Below are 19,400 nucleotides of genomic sequence, written 5' to 3' on the forward strand. Positions count from 1 at the left end.
GCATGAATTATGATCCCACACTTCACAATGAGTACTGTGTTCGTTTGACCAAACTGCTCATGGCTGTTGATCAATTCTAAACACAACACTTTATACAAATATAGTGTGCCCACACATTATATGCTTTGTCAATTTATAATCATTTCATTTTATATTTTAAAAGACATTTACGTCAAATGATATGCAATTGATTGAACATTATATTTTGCGAGCTCACTGCTGTTGAAAGTAGGCCCTAAGCTAGATCTAGCTAAGCCAACTAGTACACTGTTTACTGTTGAATGACCAAATAGAAATATTTTGTTTATGTTAGCCTATGGTTATTTCATTTTGAAAATAAACTCACTTTCCCTGAAAATATGGTACGGTATGTCACTTTCATGAGAAACTTTAATGATAAGATTTATTCAGAAAAAGGGCCCTAAGTAGATCATGTTAGATTATGATTATCAAATAAGCTTTCTGTCTTAGTTTCAGTATAACTATTTTGTAGGCTGTTGTGGATGTTGCTCAGCTTTACGACCAAGATATAAAGTTCTGGTTGATAATATATTCCCTGAAGATCCTCAGGTAAGAGTTATCAGAAAGAGTTGTAATAAGAAATTATGTACTAATTTTTCCAAATTGATCATATATTACTCCATGTAAGATTTTTATGAATACAATGTCATTATAATTACAGGATGGTTTGGTGCGTATTAATATGGACAAATTGACATTTTATGCTCTGTCTTCACCAGAAAAACTTGATAGAATTGGTCAGTATTTAGAACAGAGATTAAATAAAGAAGTTAAATGGCGCAGAGTAGAGTAAGTAATTATTTTCACTTGAATATTTAAGTCATTTACAAGGAATACTATAGTTAATAGATCCAGTATCTAAGAGAACTAAGATGCGCTCTATGCTATCAGGAAGTTTCCTTGTTTCAAGATGAATTTCAATTGAAAGATAAGTTTTCAATTGAATATTGTTATTATTGATTTTGAATTGTACTGTTGTTGTATATTATATTAGACTACAATCTGTATTACAGGTTTGTTTTTATTGCTATGGATGCTTTAGATCAATTACTTGTTTCTTGTCATGCACAGTCATTGAATTTATTTGTTGAAAGTTTTTTGAAAATGGTTCAAAAACTTTTGGAATGTGAAGAACCAGAATTGCAGATATTAGCAACAGCTTCAGTAAGTTATATCTTTATTTTACTTAATCATTGAATCAATTGAAAACTCCAGATGATTTATATATTGCACCCCAAAATTAACCAAAAAAAAATCTAATTAATTTATACACTCCAAATGACTGAAGAATTTGCCAGAGATGTAAATAAATTTTTTTTTTTGTTGCAGTTTGTAAAATTTGCCAATATCGAAGAAGATACACCATCCTATCATAGACGCTATGATTTTTTTGTGTCCAAATTTAGTTCCATGAGTCACAGTGGATTACAGAAACAAGAGACAAGGACAAAGTAAGTATTTTCTATGATTTTCCTCTGCCATGAGTTTAATTCGTCTTTAGTAACCTCACAACAGATATATCAATGCATGCTTTCTGCTCATTCCACTGAAAAAAAAACCAGAAGTTTATAAATATGAATAATGTGTTAATAATGGAGTTGATTTGAAAAGTTGATTTGTCTTTCATCTTCAGTCATTAGTGCATCCATTTTCATATTCTATACCCTTAGATCAGAATTATATTATCTTCCGAAAGCAAACACATTGTTAGTACCTTAATGTTTATTTTTGAAGACAGCCTATGTATTGCAACAATTCATTTTTTGTCATAATTATTTAATTTTAAGAAAATTAGTCACCAAGTCACTGCAGACAACTATGATTTGTTATGGATCTGCATTTTAGAAACTTAAATAATTTCAGTAAATAAATGGGTTTTAAGATTGAGACAAAGAACTTGTCCATCTTAATGAAATTATTTAGATGTTAACATTTTCTATAATATTCAATAAATGTATAGTTTGATTGCCTTTGGGCATGTTGCTGTGCAGAGTAGAATCACGATTATGATGACCTTGACTTTTGACTGACAAATACATGACCTTGACGTTAAAATATTTCACTGTTTATTGATTTCTTAACAGTTTATGTTCAAAGACATGCAGCTTACTACAATATTAGCTTCAACAAGGATAAAAGGGATGTGGTCGTCTAATTATTATCTACCGTCAGCCAGTAGGGGAATAACAAAAATAATATTTTCTTTCTGAGCTGATATTATGTGATTCAGACTTGTGTCTCTTAGCAGAATGAAAATCCAACATTTGTGGTTCTTGTTTGCTCAAAAAAAAAAAAGCAAAATTAACAATTTGTAATAAAAGTATATATGGAAAAACTGTATATTAGTTATTGTTTTGACCTTTGACATTTTTCTTTTGATCAAGAGAAGACATCTAGAGTTGTACTCTATTATCTATCATCAGTACCAGACAATTTGAAATTGATACCAATAAGTTTATATAATCTACCTAATCATACTTTGATATTCACCTATTAGTTTTTAATGATATTTTTTTCCATTTTTATACTTAATCCCTTTATATATATGAGTTTCAGAAAATTGAAATACTTAAAATTGCTGCCAACATGACATTTTTTGCAAATTTAATTTAACTAGTTTTTATACACCCACAAATATATTTTGGGCTTACAGTTGATTCACTGTACAGGCTACAAACAATGATTGATGTGCAATCAAAGCTACTGGTGTGCATATGTCATCTTGCTTCGCATGGCTATATTTATCTTGTACTGAAGAATGGTTGATTGTGTGGCTCAAAACTTCAGAATACATCAATAGAAGCTGAAATCCAAATCAATAGCAAATCTGACTGAAATGCAAATCTGGCTGTTCTGTTAAAGATGTTTTTGCAGATTTACTATACTTTTCTTTGATTCTTGTCCATCCGAAAATTTTACTCCATTTTGCCGCGCTATGAATTTATAATATTGATTTCTTGAATATCAAATTTTATCATGTATTAAATGTCAAAGTTACCCTATATTTATGAAATAATTGGTCAGACTGGTAATTAAGTTGCTAAGGCGTCATATCACAACACACCAAAAATAAAATTAATTTCCATGTAAAGATTTGTGTTTTGATTCAACTTCAAAAGGAACATCTGTTACATTATTGATAATGGATTATTGAAGGTTATTTTCATCAAAACATGCTTTTTGATATTGATTGATCACACAGCTTTTATTTTTAAGATCAAAACACAAAAAATAACCTTGAGTTACCTTTATTTTAGTTTATTTCTGGCATGAAAGTTATTTTCCCTCCAAAAACTTAGTGACTTTTAACTTTAGAAAGAGGTGTATTCATATTGCAATTGATAAGATATATCAGATTTCTTCTAGAAATATTTACTGCAACAAATTTTGAATTCTTAATTAAAACAATGTAGCCAAAATTCCAAAGGGAATTGCCTGACATAGTTAATATATTATGAAAGAAAGAAATAAAGAAGTATGTTGTACAAGGATAACAACCTAAGTTCACAAAGAGTTTTTTCTACCAGTTGGTTCTTGGCCAAAATTCTTGGCATTGATTTACAGCTGGGTTGACTGGAATTCTGCTCTTTGAACTTTCACTCACAGAACAAGAACTAACAACTTCCATTTTTTCCCAGATGTAACCAAGCAATTGACAGTGCAACAGAACCTCCAAAATATGACTTGACAATAATGGGCTTCATTAGGCAAAAAAGAAATTACCCAACTCTCTGCTTACAACCCAGGAGATCTGTTATTGGATATTTTGGAATTGAAATTCCTGATTTTTGTTTGTAATATCAATAAAGACTGAATGAAAATAAAGAAAAGTTTGGTGAGATTGGATACAACCAGTATTTACTGTCATTAGTTAGCTATTAACAATCTAATTGATTATAAAACAACCAGGAACCTAGATATCAGAAATCAATTGAAAAACCATTAAAGATTTCGGCATATAAACTGAATAGAATTTCCTAACATGTCTGCTATAGTGTTTCTTTATAGAAGACAATTGATAATTAAGTATATCCTAGTTACAGTAGCAACCCTTGTAGATAGATTAATATTTAATACTTAGTGTACCATTTTAAGTTGCACTTTTATTAGTTTCTTTTAAAGTTGAACTCAATGTTTCTTTTTCTACCAGTTTGATAAAACTTCAATTTTCATGTTGAAATTTAGTATTTTTATGACCTAATGAATTGAAATCTATTCTGCCCTAGTCCTTTCATATCAATACATTACTGAATACAAGACAAAATGTTTTCTGAAGCTGTTCTTTAACAGCAAACAACAACGACAGGACAGGATTTGTAATTTTTGTGAAAGTGAAAATTTGAGTTAAAGTCTCAAGAATCTTGGTGCTTGGAAGCTTTTGATTGCTCTGAAGACATTGGCCTGAAGATTTAAAGTTTTGTGCATAAGGTGCATCTTTCATGAGTAATATGACAAGCTTGTGTGTTCATAAAATACTTTAGAATTGTTACTGATGAGAAACACTCCAATGAAAAAGTAGATAGAATTTTACTTCGTGTTTTGTTTTTTCATGCCATGACCTTTTTGTCCTGTTCATAATAGAAATATTACAGTGTGAATGACTTCCAAATCCAATTTGTTATAAGAACTGAAATTGAATCTACAAGTGAGCCTTAAAAAGGACAATCTTTAATGTATGATATTTATATGCATGTTTCAAAATCATGCTTCCAGACAAAATGAGCATTAAAAACTCTTGGAATTATTCCTCCCTCACATTTTGATTGATCAATTGATCAGTAATGATAAGATATCTATAAACAACTTCTTATTGCGTCTAGTAGATCAAGACTATAGAATAAAATCAATAACTCAACTAATGTGTCATTCAGCACGCTTACAAGACCTGTATCCTTCCTTTCTCATAGATATACCATTCTATAAACCAGTATCCGGTGTTTCTTCTACTCTTGCTCCAAATGTGATAAATTGGAACTAAAAAATGCTCAAAATGCTGAGCAATTTGCAGTGTCATTTGACTTTGGATATTTGATGTGGTTGTTTTTACCTTAAACTTGAAGAATGAAGTGTTAAAGGTTCAGATTTACTGATAAATTGAAGTATATTTTAGTGGTTAAATATTGTACTCGGCCATAAAAACTTAAAGTCTCTTTTATGTCCAGAAAAATTATGCATGTTCTTATTGAAAATTGAATATTATTGGAAATGCCTTTCAGCTGAATAGGCCTATATATATATCTTGTTGAAATCCTGATGTGAAGGGAATTCTTATGCCAGAATTCTTAAAAATATCAACATCTTTGATCTTTGTTTTATATCAAATTCTGGCAATCTGTATAACTGAAAGCTTTTGTTTTTAAGAAACAAACTTTAACTGTATTAAGAAATATTCAAGAAGAGGTCTCCGTTGAATGGTGCTTGATTTTGATGTTTTTCCTTCAGTTATTTTGAAGGATTCTTTGACAGAAAAACACAATAACATCTTCAGATCTTAGATGATTTTATTGTCCCATGATCAATATTATGTTCTTCCCCTTAGTTTATAGAAATTACTTTACATAGAACCATTAACTTATTGTACAATCTTACAATGCTTGTTAGAATGATACTGATGTTTGATTTAAGCTGTCGTATGTATTAGTAATGTGTAATATTTCAAGTAAAATGTTTATATCAATATCTTCTCCGTATTTGATTAGAATTATAGATTTTATTTTGCTTGACCTTGACGTATCATGAATTAATGGATTTAGTCTGGTACTGGTATTTACTATTATACCAGATATTTGTTAAGTACATGATGTACTGGATAATAATCTGATGATTACTATGTTGTAGTGGATATAGTCTGGTGATGAATATGATGTACTGGATTTAGTCTAGTGATGACTATGGTATACTGGATATAGTCTAGTGATGACTATGGTGTACTGGATATAGTCTGATGATGACTATGTTATTGGGTATAGTCTAGTGATTACTATGATATACCTGGGTACTGGTGGTGACTATGATGTATTGGATATAATCTGGTGATGACTATGATGTACTAGATATAGTCTGGTGATGACTATGATTACTTGATATAGTCTAGTGATTACTATGTTGTAGTGGATATAGTCTGGTGATGACTATGATGTATTGGATATAGTCCGGTTATGACTATGATGACTAGATATAGTCTGGTGATTACTATGATGTACTAGATGTAGTCTGGTGAAGACTATGGTGTACTTTGTACAATTGTACAATAGATATAGTCTGGTGATGACTATGATGTACTAGATATAGTCTGTGATGACTATGATGTATTGGATATAGCCTAGTAGTGCTGGGAATAATTATCTAAAAATCGATTATTGCTCTTATGTCATGTACCGATAACGATAATCGATGGTTCATTTCAAAATCGATTATCGCAAAAAATAACATAACCTCCGGTAATTCTGTAAAATTACTCCGGGGACCATAATAAAAACACGCTTTCGGCAGTCACGTACCGCAAAATAAACTAAGCTAAAGTCTTTATTCTCGTATGTTTTTCCATTTCTTTGATTGTATATGATCATAACAATCATTAATAAAAAAATTTCATTCACAATAAATTAGGACAAACATATGTTATTATACGTATATATAATTAACTGAATACAGGTACCGATATTTGGGCATGACTTTCCCTTTATTTTTCACACGATTGTAGTTGTCTCCCTTTTTTTATCAAGTCTAATTATGTAACGACAATGCTGATTGGATAATCAATGCTTCTTATAAATAGAAGGCTAATCACAATTCGTCAAGAACGTGTGATCAAGTCAATTATTTTTACCATTCAACGGTACATTCATGCGGATGGCGATATTGACGAAAACTAATCTTCCAAACGTCTTTAAAACAAAAAGATTGGTCACATAGCGAAGAACATGATAATAACACAATACACATACTAGCATCTAACACTAGCATTACATAGAAGTTAGTGGTAGGCAGCATAAATAGGACTTGAAATGAGTCGACTACTTGACCTAAAATTTGAGTATCAACATTACGATTTTTATCGATTATCAGAAATGCCTAACGATATATTGCCGATAATCGATGATAATTTTAAACTTGATTCCCAGCACTATAGCCTAGTGATGACTTTGATGTACTAGATATAGGCTAGTAATGAATATGATAGCAGGAATGTTCTTTCATTATTAGAAGCAAATAATTCACAATACACTTGTTGATTTTAACCTTAACAAGATTGATTAAGACTGCAGTGAAAAGCTGTGTAATTGATTAGTTTGCAGATTTTATGTAAATTTTTTTTAAAGCGTTTGCCATGTATTTTTTTAATTGGACAGACTTTGAGATGCTAGTTTCTTATCAAGTTTATAGGGACACATGCACGATTTTTGGAGTTTGATTATAGCCTTGAATATATGCAGAAGTACTAGAAATGTATGAAATTGCATAATTCTTTTAAACAAACTTCTAACTAGGAAATATACTCACTATTTCTACTTATGTCTTTTCTATATATCACAGAGTATCTTAAAAGGACGAGTCATCATTTTAACATTTAAATGCAGATAATTCTGTACAAATTTCGACAGTGAGCTGTGAGCACAATTACTGATAGGCTAAGCTAAAATATTCATGTTCCTGAGACTAAAGTATGATTGGTCAAAATAGATTTCCCTTTAAACATTTTGATTCATTTCTACTGATTTATAATTGAATTTATTTGTTAGACAAAATTTCCAGGTCCTATTGTTATCATTGAATCAAGAACAGATGAAAGTTTTTAACACTAAGATGAATTGGGTAGATTATATTTGCTGCAGACATATTGATAAGCAGTTGAAAAGATAATAGAGTCAGTGACTCAGAAGTAAAATCAGACTGATGTCCTTGAATCAATTTGAAAATACTTTGGATATTGCATTTTGGTTAAGAGCATTGCATTTAAATTACAGGGTTTTTCATCAGAGTTTCTTAGGTTTTTTACTCATTACTTACTGGTCAGATAAATCAATAGTTTAGTTTACACTCCAATTAGTGAAAGTTTGAAGAGCAAATTGACAGCTGAAACATTTAATGAGGTGATTTGTAATAATTGAAGAAATATTGAATAGTACCAGGGTTATGATTCAAAATAATGAAATGTTAAAGTTAAAAGGTTACATTTATTGAATATCTTGTTTGCCTTTGTTAGCTTCTTGATTTTTTCTAGTGTCAAACTTATTGAGTTGAGGTTTCACATTTGAAGTCTCCTGTCATGTCTAATTCCATCTTGTCTTTATATTATGTGACAAGTACTAACAGGAACTATTCTCCTCTTCCAGGGATAGTGTTTATTTCATGTTGTTATGTTCCTGAAGTATTTTTTTGTCTCCTGGGAAATTAATCAAATGTATCTGTGGAATTCATTAGGAAATAATTTGTATTTTATCTAATAATCTATATGGAAATTTGAACATCAAGATCTATTAGCTTAGATTAAAGGTTTAATTGCAATGCTTTTTGATCTCATAGAGCCTTTTGAAGAAGAAGAAATTCAATTCTCTTATCTTTGATATTGTATGTATGGGTTGGGAAGGATGGATGGAATGGATTGGCATGAGGTTGGGATGGATGGATGGAATGGATTGGGATGAGGTTGGGATGGATGGATGGATGGAATGGGATGGGATGGGATGGGATGAGGCTGGATTGGATGGATGGAATGGATGGGATGAGGTTGGGATGGATGGATGGGATGAGGTTGGGATGGATGGAATGTTATGAGATGAGGTTGGGAGGGAGGTATGGATGGATGGAATTGGATGGGATGAGGTTGGAATGGATGGATGGGATGGGATGAGGTTGGAATGGAATGGAATGGGATGGGTTGGGATGGATGGAATGGGATGGGATGAGGTTGGGATGGATGGAAGGATGGATTGAATTGGATGGGTTGGGATGGATGGATTGATGGGGTTTGGATGGGATGGGATGTGATGGGATGGGATGGGATGGGATGGAATTGAAGGTTTTGGACCAGGGGTCAGAAATGTGTTTTATCTAACTTAATTCATTATCAGTTAAGTGAAATATGACTGAATATTACTGCCATTTATCGTTGATGCTATAGAAATATCTTTTACAAATAGAACATTGTTGACAAAGTTAATGTCATTGGCTTTATGTCATGCAGATTATGTCAAACTATACATATTAGTTTTATAATGGAAACTGAAAATTGAAATATTAACACAGCACAAATTGTAGACATATACCAATTCATACCTCTCTCTTATTGTAAATGTTGTATAGTTCAAATTTTCTTTGACTTTGATTGAACGTATATGTAATTTCTGAGACTTTATTCGTATGCAGTTGAAGTTTCATAAAGAAGATTCAACAATGGATGTCAAGTGTTAGGAGTGGTAAAGAATATATCCAGCATTGATTTTGAAGATTTTATATCTGTCTGTTGGAATTTATGTGTCTCTGACTAGATGTATTACTTATTCGGTTATTGAACTAAGAAACATTACTGGCCAATATTAGTTGCAATACACAGTTTACAATAGGAAGCTAGTGTTTAAAATTGTATTATGATTTAAAATTACAGTTATTTATGTCTACATCTGGTAATCTGATACTACAAGATAAGCCAAATAGTTACAGACTGTTTATAGCAGTGCTTTTTAACAGTTGAGGAATTGGAAGTCCATAGTATATGGAGTATGAATTTTTATCCGTTCATTGTTAATTTTTGAATACATTTTTCGAGTGAAATACATTTTAAAATGACAGAGATGAATAGATTTGGAAAATCTCACTGGGATTGAGAAGCACTGGTTAATAGTGGGCTATTGCACAGTTTTATCCAATATTTTAAATCATTTGAATTTACTTGTAATACATATTCGTAAGGAAGAGTTGGAAATAAAGCTAATGGTGAACAATTTTATGGAAATAAGACTTTTTTTGAAAAAGTTAAATAAGAAAGTTTTGCTGGTTGTAGGAGTCCATGAACTTCCTGAACTGTAAAAACAATCATTTCACAAAACATGGATACAAAGAGTAAAAAGTGATAATGTTTTTCACCCGGATTATTTGTGTATTTTGTTGTCGTGGTAGGATACGACGAGCTGGTCTACATGGATTACAAGGTCTGGTACGCAAGACTGTTAGTGATGATTTACAAGTTAATATATGGGATCCAGTTCATATGGATAAAATAGTACCATCATTACTGTTTAACATGCATGATCCAAGGTAGGTTCATTTCATATTTTTAATAAACTGATAAAAGATCATGATTTTGAGCAGTTGCAATTACTCATGTCCTCAAGTTGAATTTGGTATGTGAGTATAATACAGCATGTGCTCATCTGATTTTGATGAGACTTGGTGAACATATGATTTGTTTATATTCCTTAATATCTTCTCTTAGATGTTTGGTTGACTAATTTGATCTTGGCAATGATAATTTTGAGTAAAAGCATCAGGTTTATATGGAGTGCAATTTTTTTACATTACTTAAATTTAATTTATATTTTATTCAAGTCTATGTTTTTTATCATATTATTTGAAAACTTGGACCAGATCATGTTGACCTAGAACTGGAGTCCCTCTAGCACCATTTTGTTTATTAACTATGATATATAAAAACTAACACAGTCTCATTATGGCTGGGTTTATCAATAGTTATATTTCCCTTAAGGCAAATTTTATGTGGGTAAATGTCAATCTATCACAGTGGGGTGAAGAATTTGTTGAGATCTTGTAAGGAAATAACTTAGATAATTACTGCTTTGAGACAAATACAACTATTAAACTTTCCATTGTTACTCAATGCATATAAATATTTAAACAATAGATAGAAATCTTTTTCACAAAACAAAAAAAATGTTATACATGTAATATGCTAAGATATCTCAGGCAATTAGCACTGTTGACAATGGTACATGATAGGCAATCCATGATCTGGAATAAATTTTTTCTTAGATTTATTTTGGCAAAATTTGACTCAGTGGTCTCAGAAGTTGTCATGATTTATGTTAACTAATTAAAAATAGTCTGTTAGTCAATTTTAAACCAGAAGTTCTTACATGTTATCATTGTGAAACAGAGAATTTGATTAGTCGAATATTTTAGAGACTAGAGCACATTTGGCAGGACAAATTTCTTCAGATCAAATACCAAGTGTAGCATAAAATAAAACATCATTTCAATAAAATTAAAACTTATTTTATGACTTTAGTTTTCTATCAACTGATGCTGAAAGTCCAAGAGATGAAGAACATCCTTCATTTATAGCAGAAACAGTTTTTCGAGATTTGATCTGCCGAGCATCTTATGGTTGTATAAAATCTGTTGTAAAACCAGTCCTTATGTAAGTATTCATCAAATTGAATTTTTACATTCTTTTAAAGAATTAAGTCTGTTTTGGGGCTTTTAAGAGGCAAAAAACATTCAGATGAATTCACAAAACAACTTGCAAACATTTAATAAGCAAATTTCCCAAATTAGAATAGATTTTGATGGGTGTGTTTTTTGTTAAATGGGGCCAGAGCTTGTGGGCAGCAAAATATTCTCAATTATATCACTCATTATTATTGACTACTTCAGTGAAGTGATTGTTTGCAATATTCAGGTAATATATGTATTTTGATTTTCTGGTCTTGATAAGGCTTTTTACAATCTATGTGACTATATTGTATCTAGAACTAGTTGTTAGATGTTATATTTTTACTTGTAGACATATGGATAACCACTCATTATGGGTGCCTAATCAATTTGCTGTGAAATGTTTTAAAATCATCATGTATTCTGTACAGGTTAGTAACATCTATCTATATATAATGTATACATTTATTTACAATGTAATTTTTCCTCTGGGAACGAAGTTTTTGAAAATGATGTAAATTAGAGTCATAGACCAAGATAATGGACCTGAAACAATTCAGTTCAGTAACACCCTTATATCGTGGGTGACCGCTTGAAAACTCGTATATGCCATATTTGGTCATTTTGACGTTTTGGTACTGTTCGAAAGCTCGTAAATGCGCAGATCTTATGATCAAAACCTTGTATTCTTAGCTTGATTGTAAAAAAACTCAAAAAGCACCAATTAAATAACACGTATATAAACATATATTATTATACGAGGTTCAATGTTCCTTTTCTGCGGATGAAAATGAAAAACCTCGTATACTGTATTATTATACGAGTTTTTTGTTCAATATGTCGAAGATATCAAATTGTTATACAAGGTTTATATTTTCAAAGAATGGAAACCACGTATATAGCTGTAAAAAAAATAATAAATTTTTTTTTAACAAAATACGCGTACAAATAGTTTTTTGCTTTTTTCTCAAAAAGTAATTAAGCGTCATATATCCTTATACGAGGTTTCAAGCGGTCACCCACGACAAAAATGACAATAAATATATCCTTTCAGAAATGCAAATTATTGACTTCATAACAGTGGCTTCTCAACTCTTTGATTTTTACTTTGTAAACCAATTTGAATGATCATATGATTATTAATATTTTGATTCTATTCTTGCGTGTAAAATTAAATTTTCAACTTTTTTCTGTGTTAAATATGCTGAGCTGAGTTCAAATCAGACATTGATATACTATATGCAATGCTGTCTTGGCAAAATTCCTCTCAGAATTACATGTAGAAAGAAGGGTGTAAAACTTCATTTTATTTATTACTGATATTGCAAATGTTGTTTGTTGTAGGCACAGTATGGTTATATTGTGATTTCATCATTATTAGATCATTTAGATGAACATGTTAAAACTGATCCTAGTATTAAGAGTAGTATAGTTAGTGTATTATTTCAAGCAGTACTTATATCAGCTGGTGGTTCAATAGGTATGTTACTATTTGTAACAAAGAATGTTTAGCTTTGCTCTAGGAGCTGAATTATCTCATCTACTGGAGACACTTGCTTGATAACTTGGAAGTCTGAGATTTCCATTTCCAATTTATCATTAAACAACTTTGTTCGATTGAAATGTTTTATTACTAGATTTCTATCTAATAAGAGCCAATACGGATGGGTTTTTTTGATGCCACTTTGAAACAAACTCCAATTATTATAGTTGATACCATGTTTATAATTTTGTGTTATAGTTATATGTTAGTCTTAAAACCTGGTTAAAACTGGGTGAACATATTTTGAGCTATTGAGATGAAGTAAATTAATCAAGAATATCTCCTTCTATTGATATTTAAAGAAAAAAAAAATGAAATCTGTGTCAGGAAGGAGACATAGAAAGGGAGAGGGTAAGGGAGAATTTTATATGGAAAATGTGGATGTCATGTGCAGCTGGCATATAATCCCCCTTTGACCATAAACCGATTCATAATGATATATTAAAGACTTTCTCTATTTTTTATTTATATTTTAGGACCATCAGTATTAGAAGTATTTAATATTTTATTAAGACATCTGCGAATATCAGTTGATAATAAAAGTCAAAATACAGAATTACGAAATAAAGAAATAGAATTTGAAGACGAAGTCATTAATACAATAGGTATGTAGGTTATAACTCTCAGAGTATCAAAAGTAGACTGTATTGCAGGAATTTCATTATATATAAAACATCACTAGATGAATCTATACATTGTCATATGACATGTCACGATATATGTATTGTGTATTTATTAACAATATATTACTAGTAATATGATCCCGTATTGTCTGAAAATTTACAGCAGTAAAAATAATATTTATCTGCATTTTATCCTATAGTCTGTATTACAGCCCTTATATTGTAATACATATCATATTGTGACAAAACCCAGCACTACTAGAAAACTATCAGAAATAATTTGATTGAATGAACTTGTATACCTTCTAGGTCAGTTTGCTAATAATCTACCAGATTACCAGAAAATTGAGATTATGATGTTTGTTATGGGTAAATTCCCTCAATTTTCATCAGATGAAGATGTTGGGTAAGTTTCATTTCACTCTGTCTTCACCATTGGGTTAGATCTGGAATGATCCAGGAAGATGTAAATTGATATTTGCTTTTATTTTAGACATGTTTGTTCCTCTGTTATACATAAATGTATGGTAAATATCCAAGCAATGGAATAGATATAGTATATATCTCTAAGCATATTTATATTAACATGTTAATGTCCTCATCTCTTTTCCAAGGAGTGAACAATTCTGTGTTGTATTTGTATTTGCACTTCAATGTTTAATTTGTTTTTTGTATATTTTTATAGAGGTGCAATGGATACTCAGTTACAAATGAATCTGCTCAGAACATTATTGAAGGTAAGACATCTGTCTTGAAATCACTCACAAGTCTCGATTTGCATGACATCGCTACCATTAAACACATTTCTAGTTCTACTAGTTAAACAGAAATCTGAAACCGGTTTGGATTTGACATCACTACCATTAAACACATTTCTAGTTCTACTAGTTTAACAGAAATCTGAAACCGGTTTGGTTCATTAGATTCGTTTTGTAAACTACTGGCATAGATATGAAAAGCAAGATAACTGTACTCCCAGATATTCCTTCTGAGTTTTTTCTTCTTTGAGACTTTATTTGATGAAAATGTGATCACCACTTTAAAAATAACCACAGTAACATATCTCTGCAATCAACCATCATTATAACTTATGAGTTCTTACTGAAAGATGCCATTTTGAATTTGACCAATATACTCCACGAGGCAGACTCAATCAAAAAAGTTAATTTTGAAATTGCTGTCACCATAGACTTGATTTATCTGTATTTACTTTCCAGGTAGCAACGAAATATGAGACTGTAACGTTTTCTAATGCTTTCCCTCCAGAATTCTTACATCCTTTATTACGTATGTCATTATTGGATGATTCCCTTATGCGTGTCACAGTCCAAAATATTTTACAAACATTAATAGATCGTCATGACAACACTCAAAAACTGAAACCAGTCAGGTAAGTTCTATGTAGTACATTTTTTTTAAATATGTTATATAAACTAGTGTCCAAAAGAAACGATACCAACTTATTTTCAAAATTGTTTTTTACTAAGTGAAATGTCTAATATGAAAACATGCCAATTCGTATTGCACATCCCAAACACAGCATAGTCGATAAAAATACCGGGAACACGTGATCACTTCCAGGAAAAAACGTAAATTTCGTGAAAGTGACATTTCCCTCTCTAGCATGTTCTGCACGTGCATAAAAACTGTATAAAACGGCTGATCAGACACGTTGATATCACAGCAACAAAAAGAACACAAGATATGCCACGTTTGACAGCCATCGAGAGAGAGAGAGCCGTTGGAATGGTCCAACAAGGAGCGACACACGTCGATGTTTGCCAGAAGATTGGGCTGCGCACGCATCACTATCACCAGGTTGATGCAGCGGTTACGTCAGACAGGTCAGACGTCAGACAGGCCCAGTAGTGGAAGACCACGAGTAACAACGCCCCGTGAAGATCGTTACATCCGGGTATTACACCTGAGGAACCGCACCGTGACAGCGACGTCCACGGCCACGTCAACAGACCGTCTACAGGAGACTACGGCAGTATGGTATCCGGCCACGTCATCCCTACCGCGGACTGCTCCTTACGCCTGGACACCAGAACAACAGACTGATCTGGTCCAGGCGAGTTCGACGTTGGCAACGGCGGGACTGGGCACATGTTATGTTCTCTGATGAGAGCAGATTCATCATCTTCAAAAACGATGGACGGCAGCTTGTATACCGAGGATTTGGTGAACGTTTGGCGCCTAACTGTATCCAACAGGTCCGGCCGTTTGGAGGTGGAGGGTTAATGGTTTGGGGTGGCATATGTGGTGACGTCAAAACGAGGCTTGTCGTAATTCGTGGAAACCTGATGACATCCTACGGCCTGTTGTGGTGCCCTTTATTCAGCAACAGCCTCGTGGACTCCTTTTCCAACATGACAATGCAAGGCCACACACAGCAAGATTGACACAGAACTTCCTTGCCAACGCCAACGTACAGGTTTTGCCATGTTCACCGGACATGAATCCCATCGAGCACTTATGGGACCACCTCGATCGGCAAATCCGACGTCACCGTGTGCCTCCAGTCAACGTCCAGGACTTGGAACGATGTCTCCTCGAGGAATGGCAACGCATCACTTCCAACGTCATCAGACGTTTGACGGCATCAGTCCGTAGGTGTGTTCTGGCATGTAATGATGCTCACGGTGGACATACCCGCAACTGACTTGACTTTGTGACGTGTGGTGTGACATTTCCTGTTGTTTCTGTGATCAATGCTCTAACGAAATGTTCTTTTTTCGACCCCACCCATCTTTAAAGGCTTGTCATGTTGGTTGTACGGATTTTATTGAAATGAAATTTTTGTACAGATGTTGTGAAAGGATTTCTCAAAAGCATAACACCAATCTTAAGCTTCTGCATTGTTTAGTTTTTCTTTTATGTCGTTGCAAACAGGTGGTATCGTTTCTTTTGGACACTAGTTTATGTGTGAAGAAAACACAGATGATTTTTTGTTCAAAAAGTTTCCAGTAGTTTGCAGTAGTTCAATGGCCTTGAGTTGGTATAGGTTATAGAAAACTAAGTAAGGAAGGCTATTCACCTTTGTTCTTGTCTCTCTGGTGGTCCTCAATCAAATCTCATCATTGATATTTTTTTTCTGTTTACTGTTGGGATAACTGTCAGGCAAATAATGTCAAAATTCTTCTACAATCATTTAAATTTATTTTAGGATCCATGTATTTTCAAAACGATCTTACCGCTAAGGGTATCCTAGAAACAGGGTTAGAATTTAGATCTTGGACAATTAAGGGTTAATATCATTTCGAGAAAACGCTGCCTAGTTTCGACCAAACACTAAATTATGAACAATTATGGGTTTTATCTGAGCTCAAGATTATGTTGTTTGTGTATGGCTGATATATATAATAAATGTATAATGAATGAACTTTTATTCATAGAATACCTGGAGATATTTCCAAACTAAATTTAACCATAGAGAAAAGTTCAAGACAAGATATATTATTCATGAAAAAGGTAACTATTATTTAAACTATATTATCTCTTACTTTAATGTTTATATTGTTTAACGATCCCACCAGCTTGTAAAGAGAGTTTAAGGATATTGCCTTTAACTAGATTTTTGGCCAAACCTTGTGGAATTATTTAATCCCATAAAATCTTGGTGTACTGGAATACTAAAGATAAACGACTTATTCAATTTCACTAGATAATAAAATGTCAACCAAAATTACCAACATTTTCCCCGTTTGTTTGAAGCTGTCAGGATAACAACACTGTAACAGATTAAACTACAGTCTGTGCTTCCAATGTATTGATAATTAAACTTATTGAAATTCAAGATTAGTTTTAAGATGTATTTATAAGTTAAAGTATATTTGATATTTTTTAGAGTGGTATGCAGTTTTATTGGCATATCTATGAGAATATGCAGATGACATCTAATCGTGTAGATAATTTTGAAGCATTGTATTGTACTATGTGTTTATTAGCTGTAGAGTTAGGTGATGGTGAAATATTAATAGAATTATTCAGATTAGCTTTAGATATTCAGGTTTGTATTGTGTTTGATTGATATAAAGAGAGTTTAACTTCACAATATTCTACATTTCTAAATTTATACATTGACAAAGTAATAAGTGCAATTAGGGGTATATCACAGAAGTGGTCATTATCAAACAGTTCCAAATGATAATGTATATTTCCACAAAAGGAGTCTCATGGAATTAAAACTTGATTATGTATAAATGAATTAAAAGATTTCTGTTTCAAAATCTTGCTTTCATTTAAAATTACATGAAAAACTTTTTTTTTGGTTTTATTTTGAATTAATTTGAAACTAATGAACGTTGTGTATGATGACATTTGGCATTCTTGGAGACATTGATTAAGAAGTAAATTGCTTTGAGTGATTTCAGGCTACAACCTCTTTACAGATTCACCATTTTCAAGTATATTGAAATTTTTCAATGTGAAATAATCTTTTACTTTGGCAAAATCAATAGATACTTACTACTTTTCTATATAATTGGTGTATTGAGCACTGTTTTAACAGTAAATATTTTGTTATTTCTTTCTATTTCAGCAAATGATAGTCACAAGTGCGGGATTACCATTAACACATAAATGTGCTATTCATGGTTTAATAGCTGCCTATATGAATTTATTAACACATTTAACCGATATCCCTTCATTAGCTGAGTATATCAGTCAGGTTAGTCAGTATTTATTATATACTATGATAAACTAACCACATTTGACTGATATCCCTTTATTAGCTGAGTATATCAGTCAGGTTAGTCAGTATTTATTATATACTATGATAAACTAACCACATTTGACTGATATCCCTTTATTAGCAGAGTATATCAGTCAGGTTAGTCAGTATTTAGTATATACCATGATAAACTAACCACATTTGACTGATATCCCTTCATTAGCTGAGTATATCAGTCAGGTTAGTCATTATTTATTATATACTATGATAAACTAGCCACATTTGACTGATATCCCTTTATTATCAGAGTATATCAGTCAGGTTAGTCAGTATTTATTATATACTATGATAAACTAACCACATTTGACTGATATCCCTTCATTAGCTGAGTATATCAGTCAGGTTAGTCATTATTTATTATATACTATGATAAACTAGCCACATTTGACTGATATCCCTTTATTAGCTGAGTATATCAGTCAGGCTAGTCAGTATTTAGTATATACCATGATAAACTAACCACATTTAACTGATATCCCTTCTTAGCAGAGTATATCAGTCAGGTTAGTAAGTATTTAGTATACCATGATAAACTATCAACATTTGACTGATATCCCTTTATTAGCAGAGTATATCAGTCAGGTTAGTCAGTATTTAGTATATACCATTATATACTAACCATATTTGACTGATATCCCTTTATTAGCAGAGTATATCAGTCATTATTTATTATATACTATGATAAACTATCCACACTTAACCGATATCCCTTTATTAGCAGAGTATATCAGTCAGGTTAGTCAGTATTTAGTATATACCATTATAAACTAACCATATTTGACTGATATCCCTTTATTAGCAGAGTATATCAGTCATTATTTATTATATACTATGATAAACTATCCACACTTAACCGATATCCCTTTATTAGCAGAGTATATCAGTCAGTTTAGTCAGTATTTAGTATACCATGATAAACTAACCACATTTGACTGATATCCCTTCATTAGCTGAGTATATCAGTCAGGTTAGTCAGTATTTAGTATATACCATGATAAACTAGCCACATTTGACTGATATCCCTTTATTAGCTGAGTATATCAGTCAGGTTAGTCATTATTTATTATATACTATGATAACTATCCAC

General features: G+C 31.9%; 1 protein-coding gene across 1 annotated transcript in view; it reads left to right on the top strand.

Annotated features, from left to right (window-relative positions):
- Positions 1–703: 703 nt before the first annotated feature.
- Positions 704–19,400, top strand: part of LOTGIDRAFT_166379 (hypothetical protein) — a gene marked incomplete at both ends in the record, with an annotated part of 28,800 nt that continues 10,103 nt past the window's right edge. Inside the window, 17 exons of the mRNA XM_009063451.1 lie at positions 704–810; positions 1,035–1,185; positions 1,351–1,472; positions 10,141–10,278; positions 10,570–10,574; positions 11,299–11,398; positions 11,765–11,843; positions 12,757–12,892; positions 13,432–13,560; positions 13,742–13,743; positions 13,893–13,979; positions 14,072–14,075; positions 14,266–14,315; positions 14,796–14,968; positions 16,977–17,052; positions 17,429–17,590; positions 18,122–18,250. Coding sequence (XP_009061699.1) covers positions 704–810; positions 1,035–1,185; positions 1,351–1,472; positions 10,141–10,278; positions 10,570–10,574; positions 11,299–11,398; positions 11,765–11,843; positions 12,757–12,892; positions 13,432–13,560; positions 13,742–13,743; positions 13,893–13,979; positions 14,072–14,075; positions 14,266–14,315; positions 14,796–14,968; positions 16,977–17,052; positions 17,429–17,590; positions 18,122–18,250 — 1,650 coding nt within the window. The remainder of the gene's footprint in view (positions 811–1,034; positions 1,186–1,350; positions 1,473–10,140; positions 10,279–10,569; positions 10,575–11,298; positions 11,399–11,764; positions 11,844–12,756; positions 12,893–13,431; positions 13,561–13,741; positions 13,744–13,892; positions 13,980–14,071; positions 14,076–14,265; positions 14,316–14,795; positions 14,969–16,976; positions 17,053–17,428; positions 17,591–18,121; positions 18,251–19,400) is intronic.

This window comes from Lottia gigantea, assembly GCF_000327385.1.
Source record: "Lottia gigantea unplaced genomic scaffold LOTGIsca_58, whole genome shotgun sequence".
Lineage (NCBI taxonomy): Eukaryota > Metazoa > Mollusca > Gastropoda > Lottiidae > Lottia > Lottia gigantea.